Below are 27,376 nucleotides of genomic sequence, written 5' to 3'. Positions count from 1 at the left end.
CATCTTCAAGATGCCGCAGATGCAGACCACAATCTGCATCCGCTCCTGAACTACCTCTCAAGCTCCGCGCCGGCGCTGGAACAAACGTCGTCGCAACAGTGGAGCCCAAGGACATAGGTCCATCACGAGGATGTCACCGACGCCGCACCATCCTTGCTAGAACAGACTGGTTTCCAAATCCACCCTAAAAATGGATCGCCTCGTTGGGGAAGGATCTGAAGATTTATTAGTTGACGCCGCTATCGCCACCGCAGAAGCCAAGACGATGAACAACCCAAAACCCTAGAAAACTAATGCCCAAAATAATCCACACGCGTGGATCCGGCAACCCCCGTCACCACCGACGACCAAGGTGAAGGAAGGCGCCCTGGCGGCTGAAGGCGAGATCATCTTTCTTTCTTCTCCTGGAAACTATGTTTTTAATACTGCATTATTTGCAAAACCATGGTATTTATCTCCGTATTAAAAAAGGAGCATTGGACCTCCTTTTTAAAAAGAGAGCTCGCCAAAGAATGGGGTCGTTGTTATCTTCTTCCTTGCTCCAAGCTGCTGCTGCCCCTCCTTCATTCTCCCATTGCTTCCGCTCGGCAACCTTGTTCTGCCGGATCTCGTCCTTGAGCTATGCCACGTCAGTGTGGTCCGCCTCCAACCTGCTGCCCCAAGCGCTAACCTTTGCCTCTGCTGAGCTAGCTGCAGCGGTGCACTGTATGTTAGCAGCTTGTCGGGTCGTCGTATACTGTCTATTCCATGCAGCTGAGAGGAACGGGGCAAGCAATTCCTATTGGACTCAAGCTTGCTACTCTGCAAAGCTGAGTTGTTGCTCTTCTTACTCATGCGATTTTTGTCTATCGGTGCCGGCCATAAGAGCAACTCCAACGGGCCGATCCAAACGGACGGTGTTTTTGTCCGCTTTTTGTCCGTTTAGGTCGGTCCGGCGGACATAAACGTCCGACGCTGTGTTTGGGTCGGCACGAGCGTCCAACGCTGACCCGACACATTTTGAAGGCGCGCCAAAAAATATTGCGAGCAGTTTGAAAATAAATATATGCATTTAATTAAATATAAAAGCCGGCCACGAAGGCCGGTGAAAGTCCACATTACATTAATAAAAACACTAAAAACAAGACGACGCGCTGCCCTAGGCGTCTGCATCGGGACCGGCGAGGTCGATCAACGTCGGCGCAGGGCCAGCCCAGGGGAACGCCGTGTTCCAGACGGCGGCGATGTTGGGCTTTGCCGCCGCTGCCTGGGCCTGGCGCGCCTCCTCGTCGGCCTCGCGCTCGAGCATCTGCAGACGCTCGCCCTCTCGACGCTCCTCGGCCAGCCGAACGCGGCGCCAGTGGTCGAGGTAGGCCGCCTCCTGCTTCTCCGTCGCCCCGAGCCAGATCGGTGGAGCACTGACCCACTCGCGCACTACTCCGGTCCAGGAGTAGCGCTCGCGGTAGGCCGGCTCCTTCGGCTCGGTTTTGGGCGGGGACGGCGGGGCCACCGGCGGCACGACGCAGTCGCCCGCCGCGGAGAGGGCCATGGCCTCCGCCATGGCAGCCTCGAAAGCAGCCTCGTCCGCCTCCCTCCACCGCTCCTCCTCCTCGCTCTCCTTGATGGCCGCCTGGTAGGCAGCCTCAGCCTCCTGGTCCTCGTCACGGACGACGAGCGCGGGCGGCGGCAGGCTGTGGTCGACGCCACGGACGCCGCGTCGCCTCGCCTCCTCATGCTCGAAGGCGAACCATCGAGCCCAGTTGGGCGAGTCGACGGCGAAGTGCGGGTCGGCGCGCTGCTCCGACGTCAACAACGCCCGCCGCCGCCACACCTCCTCCGCATGGGCCCTCGCCGTCCGCGACGCCGCCGGCACTGGGATCCTCTCCGGATCCAAATGCGAGTCATGCGGCAGCGTCACGTCCGGGTATGGCAGAGGCACGCGGTGGTGCCAGCGCCACTCGGCCTGGTGCAACGGCACGTTGATGTGCTGCCTCTGTCGGGGAGCTCGCGTCGGCGCGGGGAGGGCAGGGAGGGAGGGGGAATGGCGGGCGGGGGCTTTGCCCTTGCGGCTGCTGCCGATGCCGGAGAAGAAACCCATGCTGGCGGTGGCTAGGGTTGTCGCCGGCGTGGGGGCGGGGGTGACCAGATGGAGACGGGGGGCGAGTGGTAAGTGGATGAGGACGGCCCCGCCGCACGCCCGGCTTAAAAAAGTACGACCACCGTCGCTGACGCGTGGGCCCAAGATGGACGGTCGTCATAAATTATGTTGACCATGGCGGTTGGGTGGCCGCCAGATGGGAACGCGACGGACGGCGAGAAGACGCGCGGCGCGTCCGCTTCGCGTCCGCGCCGACGCATTCCAGGCGTAATTTTGGGCCAGAAATGGGTCGGCGCGGACGCCGGACGGACACGATTTGAGTTTGGGTCGGCGCGTTGGGCCGCCACTTTTGTCCGCGCCGACCCAAATGGACGCGGGCGGACCAAATAGGTCACCCCATTGGAGTTGCTCTAACACATGTGTATCCATACCCAACTAATCAACTCTGATCAACCAAATCATCAAGTGATTGCCACTAGCTAGGAACATGCGCGTTTGTAGCTGCTATCAACAGACTAGTTAGCTAGCTAATTTACATTGCTGCATAAAGCACCAGCCAAACAGGTCACGGTATTCCCAGTGCTGCAAAACATGTGTGAAAACTGGTACTGGTACCTTGCATCGACGGGCTAAAATACTGGAGCTTTTCGATACTTTGAATTTGTAATACCTTGCTATTAAAGGCAATTCTTTTGATGGCTTTTAAAATAAGGTGCAATATAATGCCCCTTATCCAGCTTATTCTAGAAACCTAACTAAATTTATTTTTTAGAAGCCCAGTAGTTAAGTCTTGGCTAGTAGGTTTTAAAAATAAATTGATTAGGCTTCTAGAATAAACTGGCTGGGTAAAAGTTAACTAGTTCAACCATAGATGGCGTTCCCCACCCTTATATCAGTGCCAGCAAGGCCAGCCAAAGGGAAACCGACGGGTGAAGAAGGATGACTGCAAGAATCAGCAAACAAAATATCACAACCGAAAAAGAAGGGGAAATTAGCATCAGAAACAAGTGGCTTATTCTTTCTCCTGACGAAGAGTTCAGATCTGATTTGTGAAAGTAAGATAAATGAGGCCAGGGTCTGCAACTATCATTACCATGGTTCAAAAATAAAGGAAAACAAAGATTACAAACCAAACAAATATCCTTCAGCATTTTTATTGCAATTTTCGAACCAAGTCCAAACAGCGTTTTACACTAGGTAAAGATAACGAATATAAGCTTATCATAAGCTGAAACACGGTGTTAGCGTCCAACTTGATCTATCCCACATTCTACTTACGTTCTAAATGTTTATGCGCACATGGGTCAACATTCAGTAGAGAGCCCACTCCATCCCAAAAGCCCGGACTGAAAGGAGAAGGGATACTCTCCTTTATAAGTTGGTCATGGCCTCTTCCCATAAGCGAGGTGGGACTAAACCAAGCTAAACTCCACTGGTGGACAGCAGCCCTAACATTTCATCCCCTAAGAAGCCCCTCACGAAGGCATGACGATGCTGGCTCTAATACCAGATGTTGATCTATCCCACACTTTACTTACGTTCTGAACGTTTATGCGCACATAGGCCAACATTCAGTAAAAAGCCCACTCCATCCCAAAAGTCCGGACTGAAAGGAGGAGGAATACTCTCCCTTATAGGTTGGTCATGGCCTCCTCCCGTAAGCGAGGTGGGACTAAACCAAGCCAGCCTCCACTGGTGGACAGCAGCCCTAACACACGGCCATCAGAGTTCGGCCAGCTAAGCAACAATTCGAACAAGACTTTCCATGTAGGGGATTACGTTGAAGAAGAAGATATTCTGCTTAGTAGTGCGTCTCCTCCGGCCTTTGTATCTTAGCCCTTCCAACTCACACATGTTCGTCAGGTTCTGGTTTGGAGCCTGCAGCTCGTAGCGGTAGAAAATGGGACCAACTTGTAACATGATTGCGCCCCCTGGAAGAAGCGACATTGGTTGAACCAGATCAGATATATAGAGAGAGTAACAATGCTCCCAACGAGAGTCCACAGTATGGTCTTCAACTAACATCCAGACCGCCACTTCCGTCGTAGTCTTGGTAAAACCTGTCAGGCAAATCTCGCCCTGCATCTCGTCCAGCAAGAAGGATTCATCGAGCATACGGTTCAATGACAACATATCCGGTAGACGAATGACGCTGAACGTCTCATCTTCTAGGCTGAAGCGGACAATGCCATTTGGATCATGCTCAAGATGGTAGCTGTTAATGGGCCAAAACAATCCACCGTTTACAAATTTCCCGGTAATCCACTCAACAACAGGGTAGGACAAATCAGCAGTGGTTTCCCTCCAAGAAGTACTTGCCTCACCAACAGTGAACACCTCCATCCCCATGCGGTACACTTCTGTGAGAGGATCTTTAGAGCGTACGAACACCCTGACCACCTTGTACTTGCCAGTGCGATGATCCAAACCGAACCCCACTGGGAGGAATATATGTTTGTACTGCATTTTGGTGCGGCTACTTTCAGGCAGCGTCATTGTGTCCTTGGTGGCCGGATTGAAGAGGTAGAGCCTGGTGTTGGTGGGGACGAGCACCAGACCATCACAATGGGCAAAGTGAGAGACCGAGCTGAATTCGCCCGGAAAGTCTGTTGTGTGCATCAGTCTTGTATCTGGGACGTCTAGCTGCCACCGGTAGAAGCAAATTTGGGTTGAGAAGGTGGTTGGCCAGTCCTCTCCTTCGATAATACTGTCCAAAGCATGGGGAGTGATGAGCCAGGAGGGTTTCTGGCACGGAAGGTGCCTCCGGATGAACACGGGGTCGGAGATTATTGTGCACCAGGCCTTGCTGACAGACTTGAACCGCAGGAGGGATTTGACTGGCAACCGAAAAAGAATCTCTAGAACAAGCTCTTCCAGCAACTCGGGGGTGCATCTTGGCGCCTTCCTCTTCCTCTTAAGTCTTCAAGTCCATGGCGTACATGCAGCAAGAAACAGACTACGAAGCTTAATAACTCGGCATTGTTAGTGCATATATGTAACAATATATAAGATGAGCACAGCCGCCAAAACCGAGTCCGGGCATCAAAGTATTCTCGGGAAAAAGGGACCAGGTCCGTGGCTGTCTATAAGAAAATATATATTCTTTTTTTTAGGACGCGTCTAACCGGCGGCCGGCTGCCCACTAGTCCTCCGTGGTGGCCGGCCGAAAAAGATAAGTTTTTGTCTCCCTGACTTATATTAGGAAAAGTAAACAGGTGTGAATATATGTCAAGAGAATAAATAATTGCAATCATACATGTGAATAAATGTGAACGCATTTAATTTGTGTTTTCAGTTTTTTAAAAAACCATAACTTTCAAACATCGCATTGAAATTAGGATCCGTTTTTACTGTTAGAACCCTCACGACGTGCTCTTTAAAAGTAGATCCCGCATGGGGATGTTTCGACGAACTAGTCTTTTTGCTAACTAAACATCAATGTCTGTGCAACTAACTATATTACCGCGCCAACTGAGCATATGTGTGTGCCAATAGTCGTGCCAACTAAACATCAATGTGTGTGTAACTAAACTACATTGCCGCGCCAACTGAGCATGTGTGTGCCAATAGTCCTGCCAACTATATATCAATGTGTGTGCAATTAGACTACATTGTCGCGTCAATTGCGCATACGTGTGTGCAACTAGTGCCCTGCCAACTAAACATCAATGTGTGTGCAACTAGACTATATTACAAGCCAACTAAGCATATGTGTGTGCAACTAGTCTTCCTGCCAACTAAATATCAATGTGTGTGCAATTAGACTACATTACATGCCAACTAAATATCAATGTGTGTGCAACTAGACTACATTACAAACTATGCCAATTCATATGGGACTATGCGGACCAAATTGTGCAAGTCTATGGCCATCCATGTGCCAACTATGACTACTATGTGTGCAACTACAACTACTGTGGATGCAGCTCCAAAAAATTGGGTTTAAAAAAAAATCGCACCATGCAGTACTAAAGTTGTACAAAGCAGTACTGAAGTTGCACAATATAGCGCCAAAGTTGGCATTAAAAAAATTTCATCGAAACATACCCATGCGGGATCTAGTTTCAAAGATCTCATCGCAAAGAATTCAACAGTGAAGACGGATCTGAATTTCGACGCGCTGTTTGAAAGATATAGCTTTTTAAAAATTTGGAAAACCAAAATAATTGTACGTGAAGTTGTTTCTTTCAAATTGGACTAACCAGTGTGAACACATTAAATACTGATAACGACATGTAGACAAAAAAACAACTCATACATGGCTAGGAAGCCCGGCCGCTCGTTGTTTTCAAATAGTGTGTATGCACTTTTTAGATTTTAGGTTTTTTTAGATGATCTCTCCTTACAACAAAGGGAGATTTGCCCACAGGAATCAATTTTCTCTGCTGGTAACGACAACACCGAGATTACACATATAACAAATTAAAAAATATATCTTCCAAAAGAAGGACACAAACATCACCAACAAAAAGAATCAATATTTTTTCATACAACCAAACGGAACCACCCTGACCAAGCAAACATTTTTCTAAAAACAAATCGCCAAAAAAGAAAAAAACACTTTTGCTTCCCGAAGAAGGGAGCGGATAGCCACAAAAAAATCATTTTTTCATCACCACAAAGAAGAATAAGGCAGAAGAAGCACAACGTTTCCACGACATCAATACCAATCAAACGGAGATTGCGCACAACAAATAAATCAGTTTTAAACTGTAGATGTATCTAGGGTATATCTATATATACTCTAATTATTGCATATCTAAGTGAGTGAATCAAATATAAAAAAAAAGAAAAAAGAAAAAAAAATATTCACACGAATCTCAACATAAGCACATCTAGATATGCTTTAGCAAAACTGTTAAACTATCCCTTCGTTAAGAACCAAACGGAGATTACCGTTAAAAGAATCGATTTTTCCGGAACAACCAAACGAGATTAGCCACAAAAAGGAGTACAATTGCCATCTCGTCTCAACTAAAATTGTCGTGAAAACGTGCTTAAAATCTGAACATTCGGGATTTATCAGGGTCCACTGTTTTACAATTCATCCACTTTTGCAATCAAACAGAGATTACCAACAAAACGAAGAGTTAATTTCAACATAAAAACCAAACCGATATCACCGACATATTTTCAAACGATTTCTCCCAAAACAACGAAATCAATATTACCTGGGAAACAACAATTTTGGCGAACAAAATAGATACCCAGTTTATAAGATAATAATAATAGAAGGAAGACAAAACAGAGTTGAATCAATCTGTGAGATCCCAAAACTGGTTCAGATCTGGCACATGTATTCCGGAAAAAAGATGGAGTAATCAAGTACAGATTATCATATGGTCAGAATTGACTTACATCAAGTCTCCGACCTTCCACCACATGGATGCAGAACTCTGGGCCTTCTTCTTGACGACGTCGAGAAATACAGCGCGCTCCGCCGACCGTAACCAGAGATGTCGCCGCCCCGTGCGCTGATCTGCACCTAGATCCCATTAGAACGGTTCTAGATGGGCGGCGGTGGCCGCCGCCGGCATCTAGGGCTTGTTCGCTGCTCGAGGGGATTGGCCGTGTTTTTTCCGGGGTATTTGATTTTTTGCCACAACTTACTTCGCACATTGATAATTTGCCACTACATACATTGTAATTGATCTGTTGCCATTCTTTACTTGGAACTTTGATCTTTTGCCCTATGTCAACTGGGTCCCACGTAAAATGTTCAGAATACCCTATGTTAGATTAACCAGGAACGGGCGCACACACAAGAGACGGCGGCGCTCCGGTGGCAGTCGACAGCCTTTCCCGGCGACTTCCCTCCCGCACGCGGTATCCAGCGGCGGCTGTTGGTGCTCACGACTGCTCACGGTGTGGCGCGCATCCCCGCACCGGCACTTGACCGGGCTTGTCCGATGCGGCGTTCCGGCGCACGCAAGGCGCCTGCCAGCGATGCGCAGCCCGACCTCCTTGTTCGACCTGGAGGGGACGCCATCTGAGGAAACTCGCGTCGGAGGAAGCCCGGTACGTCCTGCTCGGCCACCGAAGGCGGCGAGGGCAAGAACAACAGCGATCGTGACTGCCTGGCCGACGGGCTGAGGACCCGATTCCCCAGGCTGGAGCTCCCGTCGCGCGGCGTGTGCAACAGCTGGTGGCAGTGGCGCGTGCAACGGCGACGGCAGTAGCCTGGTCGCGCGAACGGGAGGAGCAGAGGAGCTCGGGCATGGTGGAGAGGACGCTGGGAGCAAGTCGTGATTCCTCCAACACACGCGCTGTCAACAGCGAGCAGAGCGAGGCGGCGCTGGTCGTCCGCAGCTGAGTGGGCTGGCTTCCCCTGCTACCTGCACCACACCGCCGGGCCCAGCCCCAGCCCCAACCACGGCGGCTGCCTCCCCAAACCAGCCACGGCTGAGCTACGTTCATCCCGATTTGGGGAATCGGCTGGACTATGGTTGTTTCGGTCAAAAAAGGTATGTAAGGGTATACTTGTCCACTCTTTTATGCATACAATATGTTTTTCATTTATAAGTATTCTTTTTGTGTGAAAAAGTGGCAAAAGATCAAAGTGCAAACTAAAGAATGGCAAAAGATCAATTACAATATAAGCAGTGACAAATTATCAAAGTCCAAAGTAAGTAGTGGCTTAAAATCAAATCGCCCGTTTTTCTCCTAATATCTTTCACCCACCATTGATTTGGGGAAACGATGGAGAAGGGCCTCTTCAATTTAAAAAGATGTAATGAAATGTGTGTCTGTGTGTGGGAACCGTCTCCTCTACTGTGGCGAAGGCACGGTAGGGTGCTACAGTAGCCTACCTTTGGGCCACATATCAGCCTTCAGATATAGTATGAATGGATCAGATTTCTTGCTACAGAACATAAACAGTGTACATGCTAAAGTATGGAAATAGTACATCTTGCTACAGGATTCAAACAGTAAAACACTGCCACAGTGTATCCTGTCGTGCCTTACGTATTTTCCATTGCACATGTTACTGTAGAACCCTACCATGCCTTCACCACAGTAGAGGTAGAGGAGCCGGTTCGCTGTGTGTGTGGTTCCCACCCCACTATGCACGCACTCGTCTTACGCTCGGCAGCCTCCCCGAAGCAGTCCTTTCGGCCCCGTGGTGAACGGAGGACATATCCCAACGATTTTGGCACGACGCAACATATTATCTTTTTTAGGGTACGCGGCATATCAAGCCGTTGAGCACAAGTGAATCCTTTGTTGTGCGTAGGCCGTCTGGCTTCTATCATCGGTACAGCAATTTCATTATAAATATTTGATCCTTCTTTATATCTATATATGTATATACTAAAAGATATATCTTGTGTCATTATTTTAAAGTTGATCCATATTTTGTGTCGAAATCGGGGCTCCACAGATCCAAGGAAAGTTTTGAACTCTAAGGTGTGCGCGATGAACTCCACTAAGCTACGCCTCGCCGCTCACTACCTCATGATGATGCTACGGCATGCTCGAACGAGCGGGAAAGAAGACACAACACGGTGATTTATCCAGGTTCGCGCCACCTTGCGGTGTAAGACCCTACTCTTGCTTTGTGTGGATTGCCTCGCGAGGGAGAATGGATATGAGCGAGTACAAGGATAACTGCCTCGGGAGGGCTCCGGATTCGACCCTAGGGATCCAGGACTCGATCCTCCTCTAAGGTGAAGACTAGCCTATATTTATACTGGCCTTGGTCCTCTTCCCTCGAGAACTCTAGGCGAGAAGGATACCACAACGGCCAATTTTAAAGGGGGCAGGTGTACAGCTTATCCTGGCAAAAACAGTCTCCGTGTGCAAAAGCTTCTGGCATGACGCGCCGGTAGGCTCGACGATTACCTCCGTTCTGATGGCCCGCGGTCCTGGTCTTCTAGCACCGGAACGACAACCTTTGGGGATTGCTTTGAGAACCGACGGGTTGTCTTGCTCCCTTAGCACCAAAGAGGAAAGCGTCCTCGACTACGCCCGCTGGCGCCCTTCTGGCTCTGCTCGTCGTGGCTCGCGTCACCCATGTGCAGCGCGAGGCGGGGTGACGATCCTAGAGATGTCCGCCCGCGAGGAGCCTCGGGAGACGGCTTTGGGAGGCCGCCCCGCGGGAGGCCCTCGGGAGCTCCTGATGACCCTTGCTGATGCTCGCCTCGCGGGGCCTTTCGAAGGTGCCACACGATGGGCCGCAAACAGACAGGCCTGGACCCCAGTCCGACGGGCTCGACAGTAGCCCCTAGGCCCGTGGCGCGCACGACCCTGCTCGCGGCGGAAGAGAAGAGAGGGGCGAAGCGACGCGGGCCTCAACCACCTACGAGCCACACTATTGCAGGTTGGTCCAAATGCGACAGTCCAATCAGAGACCCCTCGACGAAACTGTGTGCGATGCATTAGCCACAAACGGTGATGTAATAAAACTATTAAAAAGATACAAAATGTTTGCGAAGGCGGTGACATCAAACACGGTTCAGATTAGAGTTGCGTGTGCGATGCGTGGCAAATGGTTAATCCAGAAGAACTGTTTGCGATGAGGCAGAACAACAGAAACAAGCAGTTAGATAAGGGTGTGTGCGATATACAGCATACAGTTCACTAGGATGAACTGTGTGTGATTAGGCAACACAATAGAAATGCTTAGACAGATCAAGATGTGTGCGATGGAAGGCATACAGTTCACTCAGATGAACTGTTTGCGATGAGCGAACACAACAGAAACAGTTCATGTGACGCCCCTGATTCAATCGTACACTAATCATACATGCAAATGTGTACGATCAAGATCAAGGACTCACGGGAAGATATCACAACACAACTCTACAAATAAAATAAGTCATACAAGCATCATATTACAAGCCAGAGGCCTCGAGGGCTCGAATACAAGAGCTCGATCATAGACGAGTCAGCGGAAGCAACAATATCTAAGTACAGACATAAGTTAAACAAGTCTGCCTTAAGAAGGCTAGCACAAACTGGGATACAGATCGAAAGAGGCGCAGGCCTCCTGCCTGGTATCCTCCTAAACTACTCCTGGTCGTCGTCAGCGGCCTGCACGTAGTTGTAGGCACCTCCAGTGTAGTAGGAGTCCTCGTCGACGATGGCATCTGGCTCTTGGACTCTGTCGTCTGGTTGCAACAATCGGGTATAGAAAGGGGAAAAGGGGGAGCAAAGCAACCGTGAGTACTCATCCAAAGTACTCGCAAGCAAGGATCTACACTACATATGTATGCATTGGTATCAAATGGAAAAGGGTAGCATATGTGGACTGAACTGCAGAAAGCCGGAATAAGAGGGGGATAGCTAGTCATGTCGAAGACTATGCTTCTGTCAACCTCGATCTTGCAGCATGTAGAAGAGAGTAGATGGTAAGTTCACGAAGTATCATCGCATAGCATAATCCTACCCGACGATCCTCCCCTTGTCGCCCTGTGAGAGAGCGATCACCGGTTGTATCTGGCACTTGGAAGGGTGTGTTTTATTAAGTATCCGGTTCTAGTTGTCATAAGGTCAAGGTACAACTCCGGGTCGTCCTTTTACTGAGGGACACGGCTATTGGAATAGATCAACTTCCCTGCAGGGGTGCACCATATTTCCCAACACGCTCGATCCCCTTTCTCCAGACACACTTTTCTGGGTCATGCCCGACCTCGGAAGATCAACACGTCGCAGCCCTACCTAGGCACAACATAGAGGTCAGCACGCCGGTCTAAATCCTATGGCGCAGGGGTCTGGGCCCATCGCCCATTGCACACCTGCATGTTGCGTACGAGGCCGACGAGCAGACCTAGCCTCCCTTATACAAGAGCAGGCATTCCAATCTGAAAGTGTAACTATCCCTGGGTGGTTTAGGTAATTCCTAACAACATATAGCTCATTGAGCTAACATTATTCCAAGATTAATATTTCAGGAAAAGCTCAATGAATGGCATGGCATGGATGGGGAAAGTGGATCCCTCAAAATTCTAAGGACAAAAAGTTTGGCTCAAGCTTGAAGCTCAAGACTCTACATTTTATATTTTAGTGATCCAAGATCACATTGAGTCTATAGGAAAAGCCAATACTATCAAGGAGGGATGAGGTGTTGCTTAATGGCTTACTTGCTCAAAATGCTTAGTGATATGCTCCAAAAATCCTCAACTACCTTCCCACATCCACATATGACCTAAACCAAAAGTCAAACTCGGCCCCACCGATTCTTTCTATCCGGCGCCACCGAGTTTCAAATGTCATAGCCACTGCCACAAACCCTAGGCAAATCGGTCTCGCCGATAGGGATCTCGGTCTCACCGAGATGGGATTGTAATCTCTCTGTTTCCCTTCGTAACGTTTCGGTCTTACCGAGATGAGCGATCGGTCCCACCGAGATTGCAATGTAAACTCTCTGTTTCCCTTCGTAACATTTCGGTCTCACCGAGATGAGCAAATCGGTCCCACCGAGTTTACCTGACCAACTCTCTGGTTAGCTTATTACCAAAATCGGTCCCACCGAGTTTGTGTAATCGGTCACACCGAGATTACGTTATACCCTAACCCTAACCATATCGGTCCTACCGAGTTGCATCTCAGTCCCACCGAAAATCCTAACGGTCACTAGGTTTGTTGAATCGGTCCGACCGAGTTTAACCATTCGGTCCCACCGAGTTTGGCAAATTGTGTGTAATGGTTAGATTTTGTGTGGAGGCTATATATACTCCTCCACCCACTCTTCATTCATGGAGAGAGCCATCAGAACATACCTACACTTCCAATACACATTTTCTGAGAGAGAACCACCTACACTTGTGTTGAGGTCAAGATATTCCATTACAACCATATGAATCTTGATCTCTAGCCTTCCCCAAGTTGCTTTCCACTCAAATCTTCTTTCCACCAAATCCAAATCCTGTGGGAGAGAGTTGTGTTGGGGAGACTATCATTTGAAGCACAAGAGCAAGGAGTTCATCATCAACACACCATTTGTTACTTCTTGGAGAGTGGTGTCTCCTAGATTGGCTAGGTGTCACTTGGGAGCCTCCGACAAGATTATGGAGTTGAACCAAGGAGTGTGCAAGGGCAAGGAGATCGCCTACTTCATGAAGATCTACCGCTAGTGAGGCAAGTCCTTCGTGGGCGACGGCCGTGATGGAATAGACAAGGTTGCTTCTTCGTGGACCCTTCGTGGGTGGAGCCCTCCATGGACTCGCACAACCGTTACCCTCCGTGTGTTGAAGTCTCCATCAATGTGGATGTACGATAGCACCACCTATCGGAACCACGACAAAAACATCCGTGTCTCCAATTGCGTTTGAATCCTCCAAACCCTTCCCTTTACATTCTTGCAAGTTGCATGCTTTACTTTCCGCTGCTCATATACTATTTTGCATGCTTGCTTGAATTGTGTGGAGATTGCTTGACTTGTGCTAAGATAGCTAAAATCTGCCAAGAACTAAAATTAGGAAAAGGCTAGATTTTTATTTGGTCAAGTAGTCTAATCACCCTCCCTCTAGACATACTTTTGATCCTACAAGTGGTATCAGAGCTTTGGTCTCCATTTGCTTTGATTTCCATAGCTTTTGGCGGTCATAGCTTTGGTTTCACAACCTAGGAGAGTATGGCGTCTAGCGAGGGAAATTATCACCGTAGAGGTCCTTACTTTGATGGCACTAATTTTGCTAGTTGGAAGCATAAGATGAAAAATGCATATTCTTGGACATAACCCCACCGTTTGGGCTATTGTGTGTATTGGCTTGCAAGGTGAATTCTTTGACGGGAAAGAACCGAACCGTGAAGCCACCGCGGAAGAGTTGAAAATGCTGCAATACAACGCTCAAGCTTGTGATATCCTCTTCAACGGATTGTGCCCCGAAGAATTCAACAAAATCAGCCGTCTTGAGAATGCAAAGGAAATTTGGGATACTTTGATTGATATGCACGAAGGTACCGACTCCGTCAAGGAATCCAAATTGGATGTGCTTCAAAGTCAACTTGACAAGTTCAAAACGAAGGATGGTGAAGGTGTTGCTGAAATGTACTCTAGGCTTGCTCTTATCACAAATTAGATTGCCGGCTTAGGGAGTGAAGAGATGATCGATAGATTCATCATCAAGAAGATCATAAGAGCCTTGGATGGAAAATATGATACCGTGTGCACATTGATCCAAATGATGCCAAATTACAAAGATCTCAAGCCAACGGAAGTCACCGGAAGAATTGTTGCTCATGAGATGCCACTCAAGGATAAAGAGGAACTTCACAACAAATCAAGTGGTGCTTACAAAGCCTCATGTGAAGCCCCCACATCATCGAGTGAGAAACAAACCTTTAATGAAGAATTGAGCTTAATGGTGAAGAACTTCAACAAGTTCTACAAGAGTAGAAGCAAAGAGAGAAGCTCCAAGTTAAGGTCCTACAATGACAAAAGATCTTCTAGTCGAGAGCGAAACTGCTACAACTGTGGAAGGCCCAGACACTATTCCAATGAGTGTACGGCCCCCTACAAGAGAAGAGAAGATTCTCCCAAGAGAAGAAGTAGAAGAGAAGAATCACCATCTAGAGAAAGAAGGAGTAGAGATGATCGTTATGAACGAAGACCCTCACGGAGAAGCAAGGATTCGGAAAGAAAGGACAAGTCATCAAGGAGCTACACAAAACGAAGACATTAAGCTCATGTTGGTGAATGGGTATCCGGCTCCGACTCCGACAACCACTCCGAGAGAAGCTATCACTCCGACTCCGAATATACTCAAGATGAAGGTGTTGCCGGTCTAGCACTTGTGACAACCAACTCCTACGACATATTTGACTCACCAAATGAAGGAGTTGGAACATGCTTCATGGCTAAAGGCCCAAAGGTATCACACCCCGAGTATGTTGATTTCAATAGTGATGAAGATGACTTGTTAGGTGATGATGATTTACTTGTTGACAACTCTAGTGATGAATACTGTGATGAAACGTCAATTAATCATGCTAATCAAGATAAAATGAATGAAAATGATAAGGAGAAGATTGAGTCTCTAACTAAAGAACTAAACACTCTTAAGTTAGCTCATAAAACTATCTTAGGAGATCATCGAGAACTTTTAAGGACTCATGAGAAATTACGCTTTGAAAAGCTTAACCTTGAGCAAGAGCATGAGTTCTTAAAAGCAATCAATGATGATCTTCGTAAGAAAAGTTCTTCTTACATTGCCAAGCGTTTAGTCTTATCCACTTACATGCCTCAAGTCAAGTCTAGTAACAAGAACAAGAAAGATTCTTCCTCTAGTAGTAACAATAATCATGCTAAATCCAATATTGTTGCTTCTAGTAGTTCTTTTGATTCCACTAATGATTCTCTTAGCCAAGTTACACTTGAGCAAGAAAATAGCTTATTGAAGGGAATTATAGAGAAAGGTGTTTACAAGAGCCTTGCCGAAAGTAAGCAATTCGAGGAAATTGTACGCAAGCAAGGAAGGCACCGGAAGAATTAAGGTGTTGGTTTTGAACGAAAGTTCAATGCCAATGAAGTTGAGTGGGAAGAAGATCAATACCCCAAGACGAAGTTTGTTCCTCAACAAGAGAAGTATGATCCTACTTCTTTCAAAGGGACACAAGCTCAAGATGATCTTCCACCACAAGACCACAAGCAAAAAGGCAAGGACAAGCTTCAAGAGGAAATTGATGCATTTGAAGAAGCTCCTAAGGCCTTGGTCAAGTGGGTTCCCAAGACTACTTCAAGTTCCACTTCATCAAATACAACTACAACACCGAGGATTCCCATCAAGATGGTGTGGATCCTGAAGAAGAAGAACTAGAGAGTTCTTGAGGGTGACTCCGCCAACATACTTCACTCTTATCATCTTGGCGAGAACAAGTGCAATCAACTTCCACATCTTGCACTAGTTCAAGGAGTCACAAACCCTCTTGTTGGCAAGACAAGGGACAAGGTAACCTAAAAGCTTTCATAGACATCATCTTGTGTGTGCATCACTTTATGTCTATGGATATCCTTGTTTGTTCCTTGTGGGACTAACCCGTGTAGGTATTGAAAGTGCAACTCACTCCAATGGATAGCTTCAAATGATCTACATCAACATTGAGCATCCACATCTTCAACATCTACATGAAGTCATCATCGACAAAACCCAAGGTTAGTTCATCCCTCTTAGGGGGGATCTCACATCTAGGGGGAGCTTTCCTCTAAGAATTGAGCTAAAGTAACTCTAATGGTGTGAACACAACAATGCTTTATGTAAAAGTGGTAACCCCACTTGTGCTTAAACGATGAGTATGACCTATGATCAAATGTTCTCATTTGACTCCTAAGTCAATATACTCATATATAGATGACCTAGTCATCGCAAATTGTTTGATTGATGCTAGAATTGGTTGTGCATGCTTTGCCACATATTTCAATTGCCATTTTATTGTGTGAGCATGTTGATTGCATATTTTACTCATTCGAGGACATCCACTTGTTGTTTTGATTGATTGGTTTTCTTTTCTTTTTCCAAGTGGATGGACAAGAATGCCTAAGAACCCTCTCTAGCTATCTATGCTTTTCTCGTCTCAAACTCTATTCATGCTACATCACAAAATTTGATCAAGTCAGATTCGAACCACTCTGTGTGAGGAGCACTCGGAGTCCCCAATTCGTCATAGACTTAAACTTCCAAAACTTCTTTGTGCGTTTTGGTCTGACTGATTCATTCATTTCGGTCATACCGAGATCTCTAAGTCAATCTAGGTTTTCAATCTCGGTGCAACTGATTTGAACCTTTCGGTCACACCGAATTTCAGTAATTGATTGCAGTTATGAATCTCGGTGCCACCGAGTTGTTCCACTCGGTCACACCAATAGGGTCGGGCTATATATACCCACGGGTCAAATTTTGGAAAACTTTCCGAACCTCCTCGACCCGCGCTTAGCCCGCTCCGCCTCCAGGGTCTCCGGATCGTCTTCCTCGTCGCCAGCCGCCTCTTGCCGCTGGTCTCCGCCGCCGTCAACGGGAATCATCCCCGCCGTTGCCGCCTTAGCGAGTTCATCGCCGAACTAGGGTATGAACTTGATCACTGTGCTATCCTCAATCTGATTCCTAGCACATTGTGTTTGCCATGAATCTTGCCACGATTGAAACGATCTTATCCAGTCAAAACACTCCATAGATTAGAGTTGAATTGAAAATTTAGGGTTAGGTTTCCGCCGAAACCATCTCGGACCATCCGAGTTGTGGAACTCGGTATCACCGATTCGGCTCAGGCCATTGCACATGAGATTCTCGGTCTGACCGAGAATTGAAAATCGGTGTGACCGAGTTCAGGAATTTGTGAAACCCTAGCAGTCTCGGTGCCACCGAACTGTGACTCGGTCTGACCGAGTTCACTAGTTTAGGTTCCAACAGCTGCTTCGGTATCACTGAGTTTACAAATCGGTTGATCCAAAATGCTTTCTGTGGAAAACTAAAATTAAGTTTTTGACTCATTATTTTGCAAAAACCTCTGCATTTTGTGATGCTCATCCACTCTATCTCATATATATTTATTCACAGGGTCTGCTGTCAGTGTTTGCAATATGTCTGATCAGAGTGACAGCCAGAACAGGTCAAAGGAGAAGGTTCACCTGAGTGAGGGCACTAGTCCCTCTAGCAGTTCAGATGATGGAAGCAGGAGCACTCCCAGCAACTTGCCCAAAGCTTCCACCAGAACTAGGAAGAAGAAAACTTCAGAGTCTGAGGATGAAGACTATGTGGCCACTGAGGATGATGCCACATCAAAGAAGAAAGTGCTCAAGAAGGAGTACAGCTCAGCTGCAGTTAAGCCAGGGATGAAGATCAAAAGCCCAGCAGGAAGACAACCCATGTCAAAAGCCAGAGCCACCACTCAAGCATCTTTGGAATCCAAACCCAAAGAGCCTGCTGCAGAAGGAAAGAAAAGGAAGGAAAGGGTCAAGAAGACCATGGCCAGAGTGATTGGAAAGGCTTCCATGATGGAAGAAGAAAAAGAGGAAGAAGATGCTGCACCAGCACCCAAGGCACAAAAGCTGATGGGTGATGCTATAAAGTCAGGGGCTGCAACATCAAAGCCCAAAGAAGCACCCAAAGCAGCCTCCAAGCCCAAGAGTGCACCTAAGAGGAATACCAGGAGTATACCAGCTGCTGAGAAGAACAAGGCCCCAATGCGTGAAGTTGCTGCTGATGAAGATGATGAAGGACAACTCCTAAGGAAGCTCAAACCAAGATTCCAGACCACAATGATGCCCATCCTATGGCTGAGAACATGAAGATCAGGAGAGACTCAGGGTTGAGGCTATGGAGAGAGTCAGATCCATATGCCACCAGGAGAAGGACTGCTGTTGATTACAGGTTCCACACAAAGGAACAACAGGATTTCTATGAGATAGTCTTGTTGGACAAGAAGCCTATAGTGTGTGATATGAGGTGGGTCGACTGGACCTACATGAAGGAGAATGAAGAACACTATCCTGGAGTGTATGACAGCTTCAGTGCGTGTGGAGTTGCAGACTTTGTTGGGCAGAAGCTCACAAACTGGAATGATGAGCTCATTATGCAATTCTACCCCACAACACATTTCTATCCAGATGGCAGAATAGTTTGGATGTCTGAAGGAATGAGATACCAATCAACTATTGAGGAATGGACCAATCTGATCAATGCCCCAAAGGAAAGTGAAGATGACTTGGATGTTTATGCCAACAAAAAGATGGATCACAATTCTATGTCACAGATGTATAAGAAAATCCCAAACAAAGCTCTTGAGACTTTCAAGTTTGGGTCAGTCCATTTTCTTCTGTCAGGACTGCCAACGATCAACTGGATCCTAAGGCACACTCTTTTGCCCAAGTCAGGTGACCACAACATGATCAGAGGGCATGCAATTAACTTGCTTCACATCTTTGATGTCCCACAGAAATTTAAGGTCATGAGCCTCATGGTTGAGACTATCAAGAGAACAGCAGCAGACCAAAAGAGAAGTTGTGGATATGCCCCACAAATTCAGGAGTTGATTAACTCAAAGATGGGCACATGAAAATATCTGTTGGATAAGGAACACTTTGTCATCTATCCAGATTTTGAGGACAACCAAGTGGTTATGAATGAAGATGAACCATCCTCAGTACAAGCACAAGCCAAGAAGGAGAAGGCAAAAGCTGAAAAGGCTGCAAGGATGCCAACTATTGAAGAAGCATCTCAGTATCTCCTGAAGAGCAAGCAAGATCAGCTTGGCTACCTGATTGCATCCACTCTGAGGATTGAGAAGGGACTGGCCACCCTGACTCAAAACCAGGAGAGCTTGGAAAAAATCATGGAGCAAAAATTCTATGACTTGGATGTGAAGGTAACTGAGATTCAGTCTATTGTGGAGCAACTTCAAGATGACATGCAGGAGAGGAAGGGCAAAACAACCACTGATGCATTTGCCAGAGTGCCTAGAGCTCAGAGGTCAGCTGCAGTGCTTGTTCCAGACACCAGAGCCACTTCATCTGCACCAGCTACAACTTCAGCGCAATCAGCTCCAACACCAACTCCTTCAGCTCCATCTACTTCGACTGAAGCCTTCGTTCTTGGAGTTATCCGGACACCACCAACTGAAGACCAAGCTTGAGAGACGTTTTAGTGCTATGCATTTTCTATGAACTTTTTGGTAACTTGTTGCCAAAGGGGGAGAAACATGTATAGATCATAGGCTTCGAGAGAGAGCATTGCTTTTTATTCTCTCTTGATTTGGTGGTTGAACTTTTTTTGTCTTTTGATTGCTTGAGATACTATGCTATTATCTGTGAGACATTGATGATCACGCGGTTGATTATAAGCTACACTTATGCTTGTTAGATGATATTATCTTACTTATCCTTATATGATCATTCACTTTGCTTGGTGATGAGTGCATGTATTCAATCTTTATTATTTTAAGCGCTCCACCAAGATGTATGTGACATGGAAGAGTAACCCATGATCCTAACTCATTGTGCATTTGCAGTCCAAAGCAAATCTTAAGATATGCACAAATATAGGGGGAGCTCTTGCTTTTCACATACTTCTCAAAGCGACAATATCTTTCACTCTTATTATCATTTGTCGAAGTTTTGATCTATATGTTGTCATCAATTAACAAAAAGGGGAGATTGAAAGTGCAACTATCCCTGGGTGGTTTTGATAATTCCTAACAACATATAGCTCATTGAGCTAACATTATTCCAAGATTAATATTTTAGGAAAAGCTCAATGAATGGTATGGCATGAATGGGGAAAGTGGATCCCTCAAAATTCTAAGGACAGAAAGTTTGGCTCAAGCTTGAAGCTCAAGACTCTACATTTTATATTTTAATGATCCAAGATCACATTGAGTCTATAGGAAAAGCCAATACTATCAAGGAGGGATGAGGTGTTGCTTAATGGCTTACTTGCTCAAAATGCTTAGTGATATGCTCCAAAAATCCTCAACTACCTTCCCACATCCACATATGACCTAAACCAAAAGCCAAACTCGGCCCCATCGATTCTTTCTATCCGGTGCCACCGAGTTTCAAATGTCATAGCCACTGCCACAAACCCTAGGCAAATAGGTCTCACCGATAGGGATCTAGGTCTCACCGAGATGGATTGTAATCTCTCTGTTTCCCTTCGTAACGTTTCGGTCTTACCAAGATGAGCGATCGGTCCCACCGAGATTGCAATGTAAACTCTCTGTTTCCCTTCATAACATTTCGGTCTCACCGAGATGAGCGAATCGGTCCCACCGAGTTTACCTGACCAACTCTCTGGTTAGGTTATTACCAAAATCGGTCCCACCGAGTTTGAGTAATCGGTCACATCGAGATTACGTTATGCCCTAACCCTAACCATATCGGTCCTACCGAGTTGCATCTCAGTCCCACCGAAAATGCTAACGGTCACTAGGTTTGCTGAATCGGTCCGACCGAGTTTAACCATTCGGTCTCACTGAGTTTGGCAAATTGTGTGGGTTAGATTTTGTGTGGAGGCTATATATACCCCTCCACCCACTCTTCATTCATGGAGAGAGCCATCAGAACATACCTACACTTCCAATACACATTTTCTGAGAGAGAACCACCTACACTTGTGTTGAGGTTAAGATATTCCATTCCAACCATATGAATCTTGATCTCTAGCCTTCCCGAAGTTGCTTTCCACTCAAATCTTCTTTCCACCAAATCCAAATCCTGTGGGAGAGAGTTGTGTTGGGGAGACTATCATTTGAAGCACAAGAGCAAGGAGTTCATCATCAACACACCATTTGTTACTTCTTGGAGAGTGGTGTCTCCTAGATTGGCTAGGTGTCACTTGGGAGCCTCCGACAAGATTGTGGAGTTGAACTAAGGAGTGTGTAAGGGTAAGGAGATCGCCTACTTCGTGAAGATCTACCGCTAGTGAGGCAAGTCCTTCGTGGGCAACGGCCGTGATGGAATAGACAAGGTTGCTTCTTCGTGGACCCTTCGTGGGCTCGCACAACCGTTACCCTCCGTGGGTTGAAGTCTCCATCAACATGGATGTACGATAGCACCACCTATCGGAACCACGACAAAAACATCCGTGTCTCCAATTGCGTTTGAATCCTCCAAACCCTTCCCTTTACATTCTTGCAAGTTGCATGCTTTACTTTCCGTTGCTCATATACTCTTTTGCATGCTTGCTTGAATTGTGTGAAGATTGCTTGACTTGTGCTAAGATAGCTAAAATCTGCCAAGAACTAAAATTGGGAAAAGGCTAGATTTTTATTTGGTCAAGTAGTCTAATCACCCCCCTCTAGACATACTTCCGATCCTACACAATCCAACCCGGCATGCGCCGCTCAGTCGCTGACGTCAAGAAGGCTTTGGCTGATACCACGACGTCAAGTGCCCATAATCGTTCCCTCGTAGTTGGTTAGTGTGTATAGGCCAGTGGCCAGACTCAGAACAAATACCCAGATCTCGTTAAGCGTGTTATTTTGAAATAACCACGGACGCCGAACAGGGCCAGGCCCACCTCTCTCCTAGGCGGTCTCAACCTACCCTGTCGCTCCGCCACAAAGATCCACTCGGAGGGCCGTTGGGACAAACGTCCTTTCGGACCCAATCCGTGAATCACTCACGGGTATTCTATGAGCCGACCCGTCTTTAGTCACCACAAGTATCATATATTATGTATAAGTATAAACCCGTGATCACCTCCCGAGTGATCACGACCCGATAGTATAGCATGGCAGATGGACAAGAATGTAGGGCCACTGATGGTAAACTAGCATCCTATACTAAGCATTTAGGATTGCAGGTAAGGTATCAATAACTGGAGCAACAATGACAGGATATGCATCAGGATAGGATTAACGGAAAGCAATAACATGCTACACTACTCTAATGCAAGCAGTAGAGTGAAGAGTAGGCGATATCTGGTGATCAAGGGGGGGGGGCTTGCCTGGTTGCTCTGGCAAGGAGGGGGTCGTCAACACCGTAGTCGATCGGGGGTACCGACACAGGTCTCGGGGTCTACCGGAAAGAAGTAACGGAGGGGGAACGCAATAAATAACAGAGCAAACAAAGCAACACACAGCATAACATGGCAATGCGTGGTGCTAGGGGTGACCTAACGCAGTATGAGGTGATACCGGTGAAGGGGGGAAACACCCGGGAAAATATCCCCAGTGTTTTGTGTTTTCGGACAAATGAATCGGAGGGGGAAAGTTGCATGTTCACTATGCTAGGGATGTGCGGCGGACGAACGGGCTACGTATCCGGATTCGTCTCGTCGTTCTGAGCAACTTTCATGTACAAAACATTTTCATCCGAGTTATGATTTATTTTATATTATTCTCCAAAGTTTTAATAGTATTTTGGAATTCTTTTAATTTAAAAATAAAACAGAAATTAGTTTTATCACCTAGCACTATTCTAGCCATAGTTTATGACAGGTGGGGGTCAGGGTCAAAGTCAACAGTTGACCAGTCAGGGTTTACTGGACAATAGGGTCAAAGCAGGCCCCATATGTCATTGACTCTGCATTTTTAGAGTTAAAACAAATAGTTGATTAACTGAGGGGCCCAAATGTTCTATCTTTTTTTAGAGTCCACCCACACACGTTCTATCAATTAGAGCTAACAAAGGGGGGTTAGGCCTAACTTAATTAGGCCTTCCTAATTAACTTGGGCCGGAGCCCATGTGGCAGCGACCATCAGAGCGGCCACGTGCTGGGCTCACACGCGCGCGCGCACAGGGTGCCGGCGGCAGGGCCAGTCGCAGCACGGGCGGCCGGGCCAGCGAATGGTGGGGAGAGCGAACGAGAGGTGGGGAGAGCGACGCAGGCGCGTGCGCTTAGGCACGCGGACACCCCAGCATATGTAGCGAGAAACAGGGCACAACAGCAGGCTGGACAAGCTAGCGAGGCGCGGCAGCGAGGCGCATAAATCCGGTGGGCGCGCGGGGTGAGGGGAGTGCTAGCCGGAGGCTGGCGTTGCAGCGGCCAGCGGTGGGAGAAGAAGACGCAACAAGCAGCAGAACAACGAGGAGGAGCAGGCAAACAACAGAGCGCAGGGGAGAAAGCGGGGACAAGCCCCTGCGGACGGGCGCACATGTAGGGGCCGCTCCGGGAGCAGGCAGGGACGATAAGGGGCGCGGTGGGACGCGGCCAGGTGTGCGTGCGCGTGCCCGTGGGCGCGGTGAGTGCAAGGGAGGAGCCCCTAGGGCGACCACGACGGAGCTCCGGCCATGGCGCAGAATGACGGCTACGGCTATGGATACGATGGGGGAAGGGGAAAATCGGATGGGGGCCTCACCGAGGTGCTCGATGACAAGCTCGGGGAGGTCGGGGGTGAACCGGAGGGGCGGCGGCGATGGCGAGACGATGACGGGCGGAGGAGGAAGAAGTTGACATCGTCGTCCATGCAGCGTCCCGCCTTGTTCCGATGCCCTGAACGGACGCGGCCGAGCGCGAGGAACCTCCAGGACGCCCCCACACGCCGGAGACGTCGGTGGCCACGACAATGACGGCGAAGTTGTGGTCACCATGTTAATTCCGGGCTCAAATTCGAGCCAAGAAGATGGGGGCGAAGGGGGTTCGAGGGGTAACTAGACGAGCTCGATCTAGGGTTTCGTATGGACGCACATATAGGTCCGAGGGGGGCACGTGGTGGCCATCCACGGCCACGACGCCGTGGATGTGTGCCACGACCTCACTGTCTCCTGTAGCGGGAGGTTAGGGATAGCCTAGGTGGGTTGGGCTGTTTCCTGTAGTTAGTTGGGCCAAAGTGCATAGTGGCACTTTGCCTTTTTCTTTTCTCTTTAAATTTTCTGCTTTTCTTTTTTCTTTTGCTTTGTTTGCTACTTACTCTCAACGTTATTTCGGTCTTATAATATATGAGACTTGGCCCATAATTGGTGATGCAATATTAGACACCGCCACAAAAGTTTTGGTGGTTATTTAAAATAGTTTGTATTTACACAAACTAGAGAAGACATTTTAAATAATGAATTGGCCCATGTCTCATTTATTTTAGGGAACTTAAATACTTTTCAAAAAGTTGAATTCACCACTATAATGTCCTATGGATTATTTACCACCTTTTGAACATTTTAGTTTGACAATTGAAAACTTTTATAGTTTGACTTTATTTTAAATTTAAATTCGAACGAGTTTTGAATCATCGCGAGATTAGCACCAGTAACCATGGTGACGTGGTAACATTAGTAGAGGGTTACTGTAGCTTAGTTATCCGGGCGTCACAATTCTCCTCCACCAGAAGAAATCTCGTCCCGAGATTTAAGAGGTGGTGTAAGGGGAAAGTTTTGTTTATGAAGGTCTAACGGTTCTGCCCGTTCTTGGTTGCTCTTCTCGAAGTAGTTGATCGTCTTTGTTGATGTCTTCATGTCGTTGCATCAGGGCATCATGATGAAGCCGTCATCCTTCCTTTGGGAACTCCATCGTACTAGATATGTGGTAAAACTATAAGGACAGATGTCTGCGAGGGCTGATATTCGGTAATTAGCTCAGGGATTTTGGCACAAGGTATCTCTCGAGTTGGACAAATGAAACACCACGAGAGCAAAGTAAGAAGGGTCAATAAGAAGTTTCAAGTGGGCAGGCAATCATTCAATGCCTAAACAGAAGGTGAAAGGGTTTCAGAGCAACGGAAATAAATATTGCGCTAGATAGCAGAGTAGATCATCTCAAGGAAGATGGCTCGTGAATTACTTATGAAGCCAAGTGCAAGAAATAACTTTGGAAACATGGATGTATATGAGAGTTAGGTTTCGATCCTGTGGAACTATGGGTTATTGGCCCACCATGTGAGTTAACGGTAGGAAGGGTGGTGACGTCTTGTATGACCATGTTGGCAAGACATGTCAGCGGATAGCCTGTCAGTTATGTCGGCAACAATGTCGGTACCAAGGGTGAGGGACGAAGAGAACCATTTTCCTGCTCGTTGAACAAGGCAGACCAATAGGCAAAGTTCTCGTTCATCGGTGGCTACCGGAATGTCATCAACAATAGTAACATGGTCTTGCTCACAGAATTGTACACCGAGGTGTTTACATAAGCAGGAGAATATTACTGCTTAGATCATATAGATCACAAGAAAGGTTAAACCAAACAATGAAAAGGAAAATGTGATTATTAGATTAAACAGAACAATGGAAAGGAAAATGTGTTTAAACACACATTTCAAGGTTGTATCCTTCCCAAGGACAAGCAGAGCATGATATCCATGACAGGATATAATGTAGAAAACTCTTTAGGTAAGGGGAGATAAGTTTCATGACATTACCCATACAATGGTTTTTGGATAATTGAGCAGGAAACATTTAGCATTGGGCTACAAATATTCTTGTTGAAAATCGGAGTACCATAGACATGCTTCGAGATAGCATTGACATGGCCATCAAATAAGGTTCAGACTCTGGATACACGAAGGATCCATTGTAGAATAAGTCTTACAATTTTCCTTATGAAAGAATGGATAACCTTGCGGAAAAGTAAACTATAACACTAGGTGCTCCGACCAGGTGTGCTAGGCATGGCATCACCTTACCCGGTCATGTAAAGAAGTTATAACTCGTAGAAATATGTTCCAACCATCATATCTGACCTAGATTCAGATCTGATTGGTGTCAGATACCTCAGACTCTGGATGCCTGAGAGGAAGAGGTGCAACACAAATCGACGAGATGACATTATAAGATTCTCAGGAAATGAACTATAGAAGCAAGTTCCCAAACAAGAGTTCATCATTAAACCAAGGGGAGGATGAGGAGGTGGCTGATGGTCTCAGCAGCAATTCAACAAGGTTTCCGAAAGATAGATTTCCACAATTATGTGAACAAGGAGATAACATTTGTCAGATCAAATGATATAATGATGTATGCTCGAGGAAAACATACACAATAAAACATTGGTTGAAAGGTGCACGCGAGATATGGGCTTAGGTAGCATGATCAATGCTGGAATGGTGATTCCATAACTAATAATCTAAGAATGAATAACTTCAAAGCAATAGGGTTGCTAGAAGTTTTGAATTTACACATCACAGACCATTTGTCGGTATTCCGGTTAGAAACATCACGGGGACCAAGAAAAGAATGGTGATGGTAATAAATATCACTTGTATCAAGAATTCTTAAGGGGTGGTGAAATTCTCGCGACATTCTTGACATAAAAGGTGGTAATATTCCAAGGTAGAACATAATACAAACTGGATAGCAAGTTGCATCCATAACATGAACAAGTTTGTGAGGAAAGGAAGGTAAAGATGTTGTCGATGGTAACTCAAATTACCAAGGGACGAGGATGGCACTTACCATCATGAATTCAATTGATATCCTGGAAGGAGTCAAAATGTTTATGATGATCACGACAAATTTTGTCGAGAGTCTACACAAAGATGTAACCAATCGGTGATGACATCAAGTCAAAGGAATGATGAAGCGAAAGGTTAATGGAACCAAGGGTATGACACAATCCCCAAACCAAGGTTGTTATTGGAGGTGAAACGATAATACGAGGAAGATCGACATAAGCTTAGCTCATCGTCGAAAGTTGTGCTCCGGGAATAAGGACCGGGTAGCACAGTTAAAATCAGCATGATAATGATATAGCCGGTCAAGCTAGGAATGACATGATCAAGTACAAACTCGTAAGTAAAGAAGATTACTAAGAGTTGTTTAATCGCGATGCAGACTCGATTCAGTTGTCGATGTCCTTGAGGGTTTAATAACTCAGAGCCCGTGAAAAATTTGGAATCGGTGAGAATGTAGTACTTGACGAAGAACTCATAAGAAGTTATGCAGTTTCGTGACAATCTCGAGATACCAGGGGGGTAATACTCGACGACAGACCAAAGTAA

At 46.8% G+C, this 27,376-nt stretch overlaps 2 protein-coding genes across 2 annotated transcripts; both read right to left on the bottom strand.

Annotated features, from left to right (window-relative positions):
• Positions 1-2,938: 2,938 nt before the first annotated feature.
• LOC125507043 (F-box/kelch-repeat protein At3g06240-like) lies at positions 2,939-7,955 on the bottom strand. Its single transcript, XM_048671741.1, has 4 exons — positions 7,942-7,955; positions 4,101-4,997; positions 3,616-3,618; positions 2,939-3,020 (listed from the first exon to the last, which is right to left on the bottom strand). The coding sequence occupies exons 1-4, from the start codon at positions 7,953-7,955 to the stop codon at positions 2,939-2,941; spliced, it is 996 nt and encodes a 331-aa protein (XP_048527698.1).
• A 3,079-nt stretch (positions 7,956-11,034) lies between these two features.
• Positions 11,035-24,296, bottom strand: LOC125556042. The gene is made up of 2 exons (XM_048718843.1): positions 23,813-24,296; positions 11,035-11,187 (listed from the first exon to the last, which is right to left on the bottom strand). The coding sequence occupies exons 1-2, from the start codon at positions 24,042-24,044 to the stop codon at positions 11,087-11,089; spliced, it is 333 nt and encodes a 110-aa protein (XP_048574800.1). The 5' UTR covers positions 24,045-24,296; the 3' UTR covers positions 11,035-11,086.
• Between the last annotated feature and the right edge of the window lie 3,080 nt (positions 24,297-27,376).

The sequence above is a fragment of the Triticum urartu genome, chromosome 5, assembly GCF_003073215.2.
Source record: "Triticum urartu cultivar G1812 chromosome 5, Tu2.1, whole genome shotgun sequence".
NCBI lineage: Eukaryota > Viridiplantae > Streptophyta > Magnoliopsida > Poales > Poaceae > Triticum > Triticum urartu.
This window is presented reverse-complemented; position numbering and strand designations above follow the sequence as displayed.

Coding starts and splice junctions, on each gene's coding strand:
- LOC125556042 (XM_048718843.1), bottom strand. CDS start 24,044: ATGGTGACCACAACTTCGCCGTCATTGTCGTGGCCACCGACGTCTCCG. Junction 11,188..23,812: donor GCTTGTCATCGAGCACCTCG/GTGAGGCCCCCA, acceptor TGTTGCAACCAG/ACGACAGAGTCCAAGAGCCA.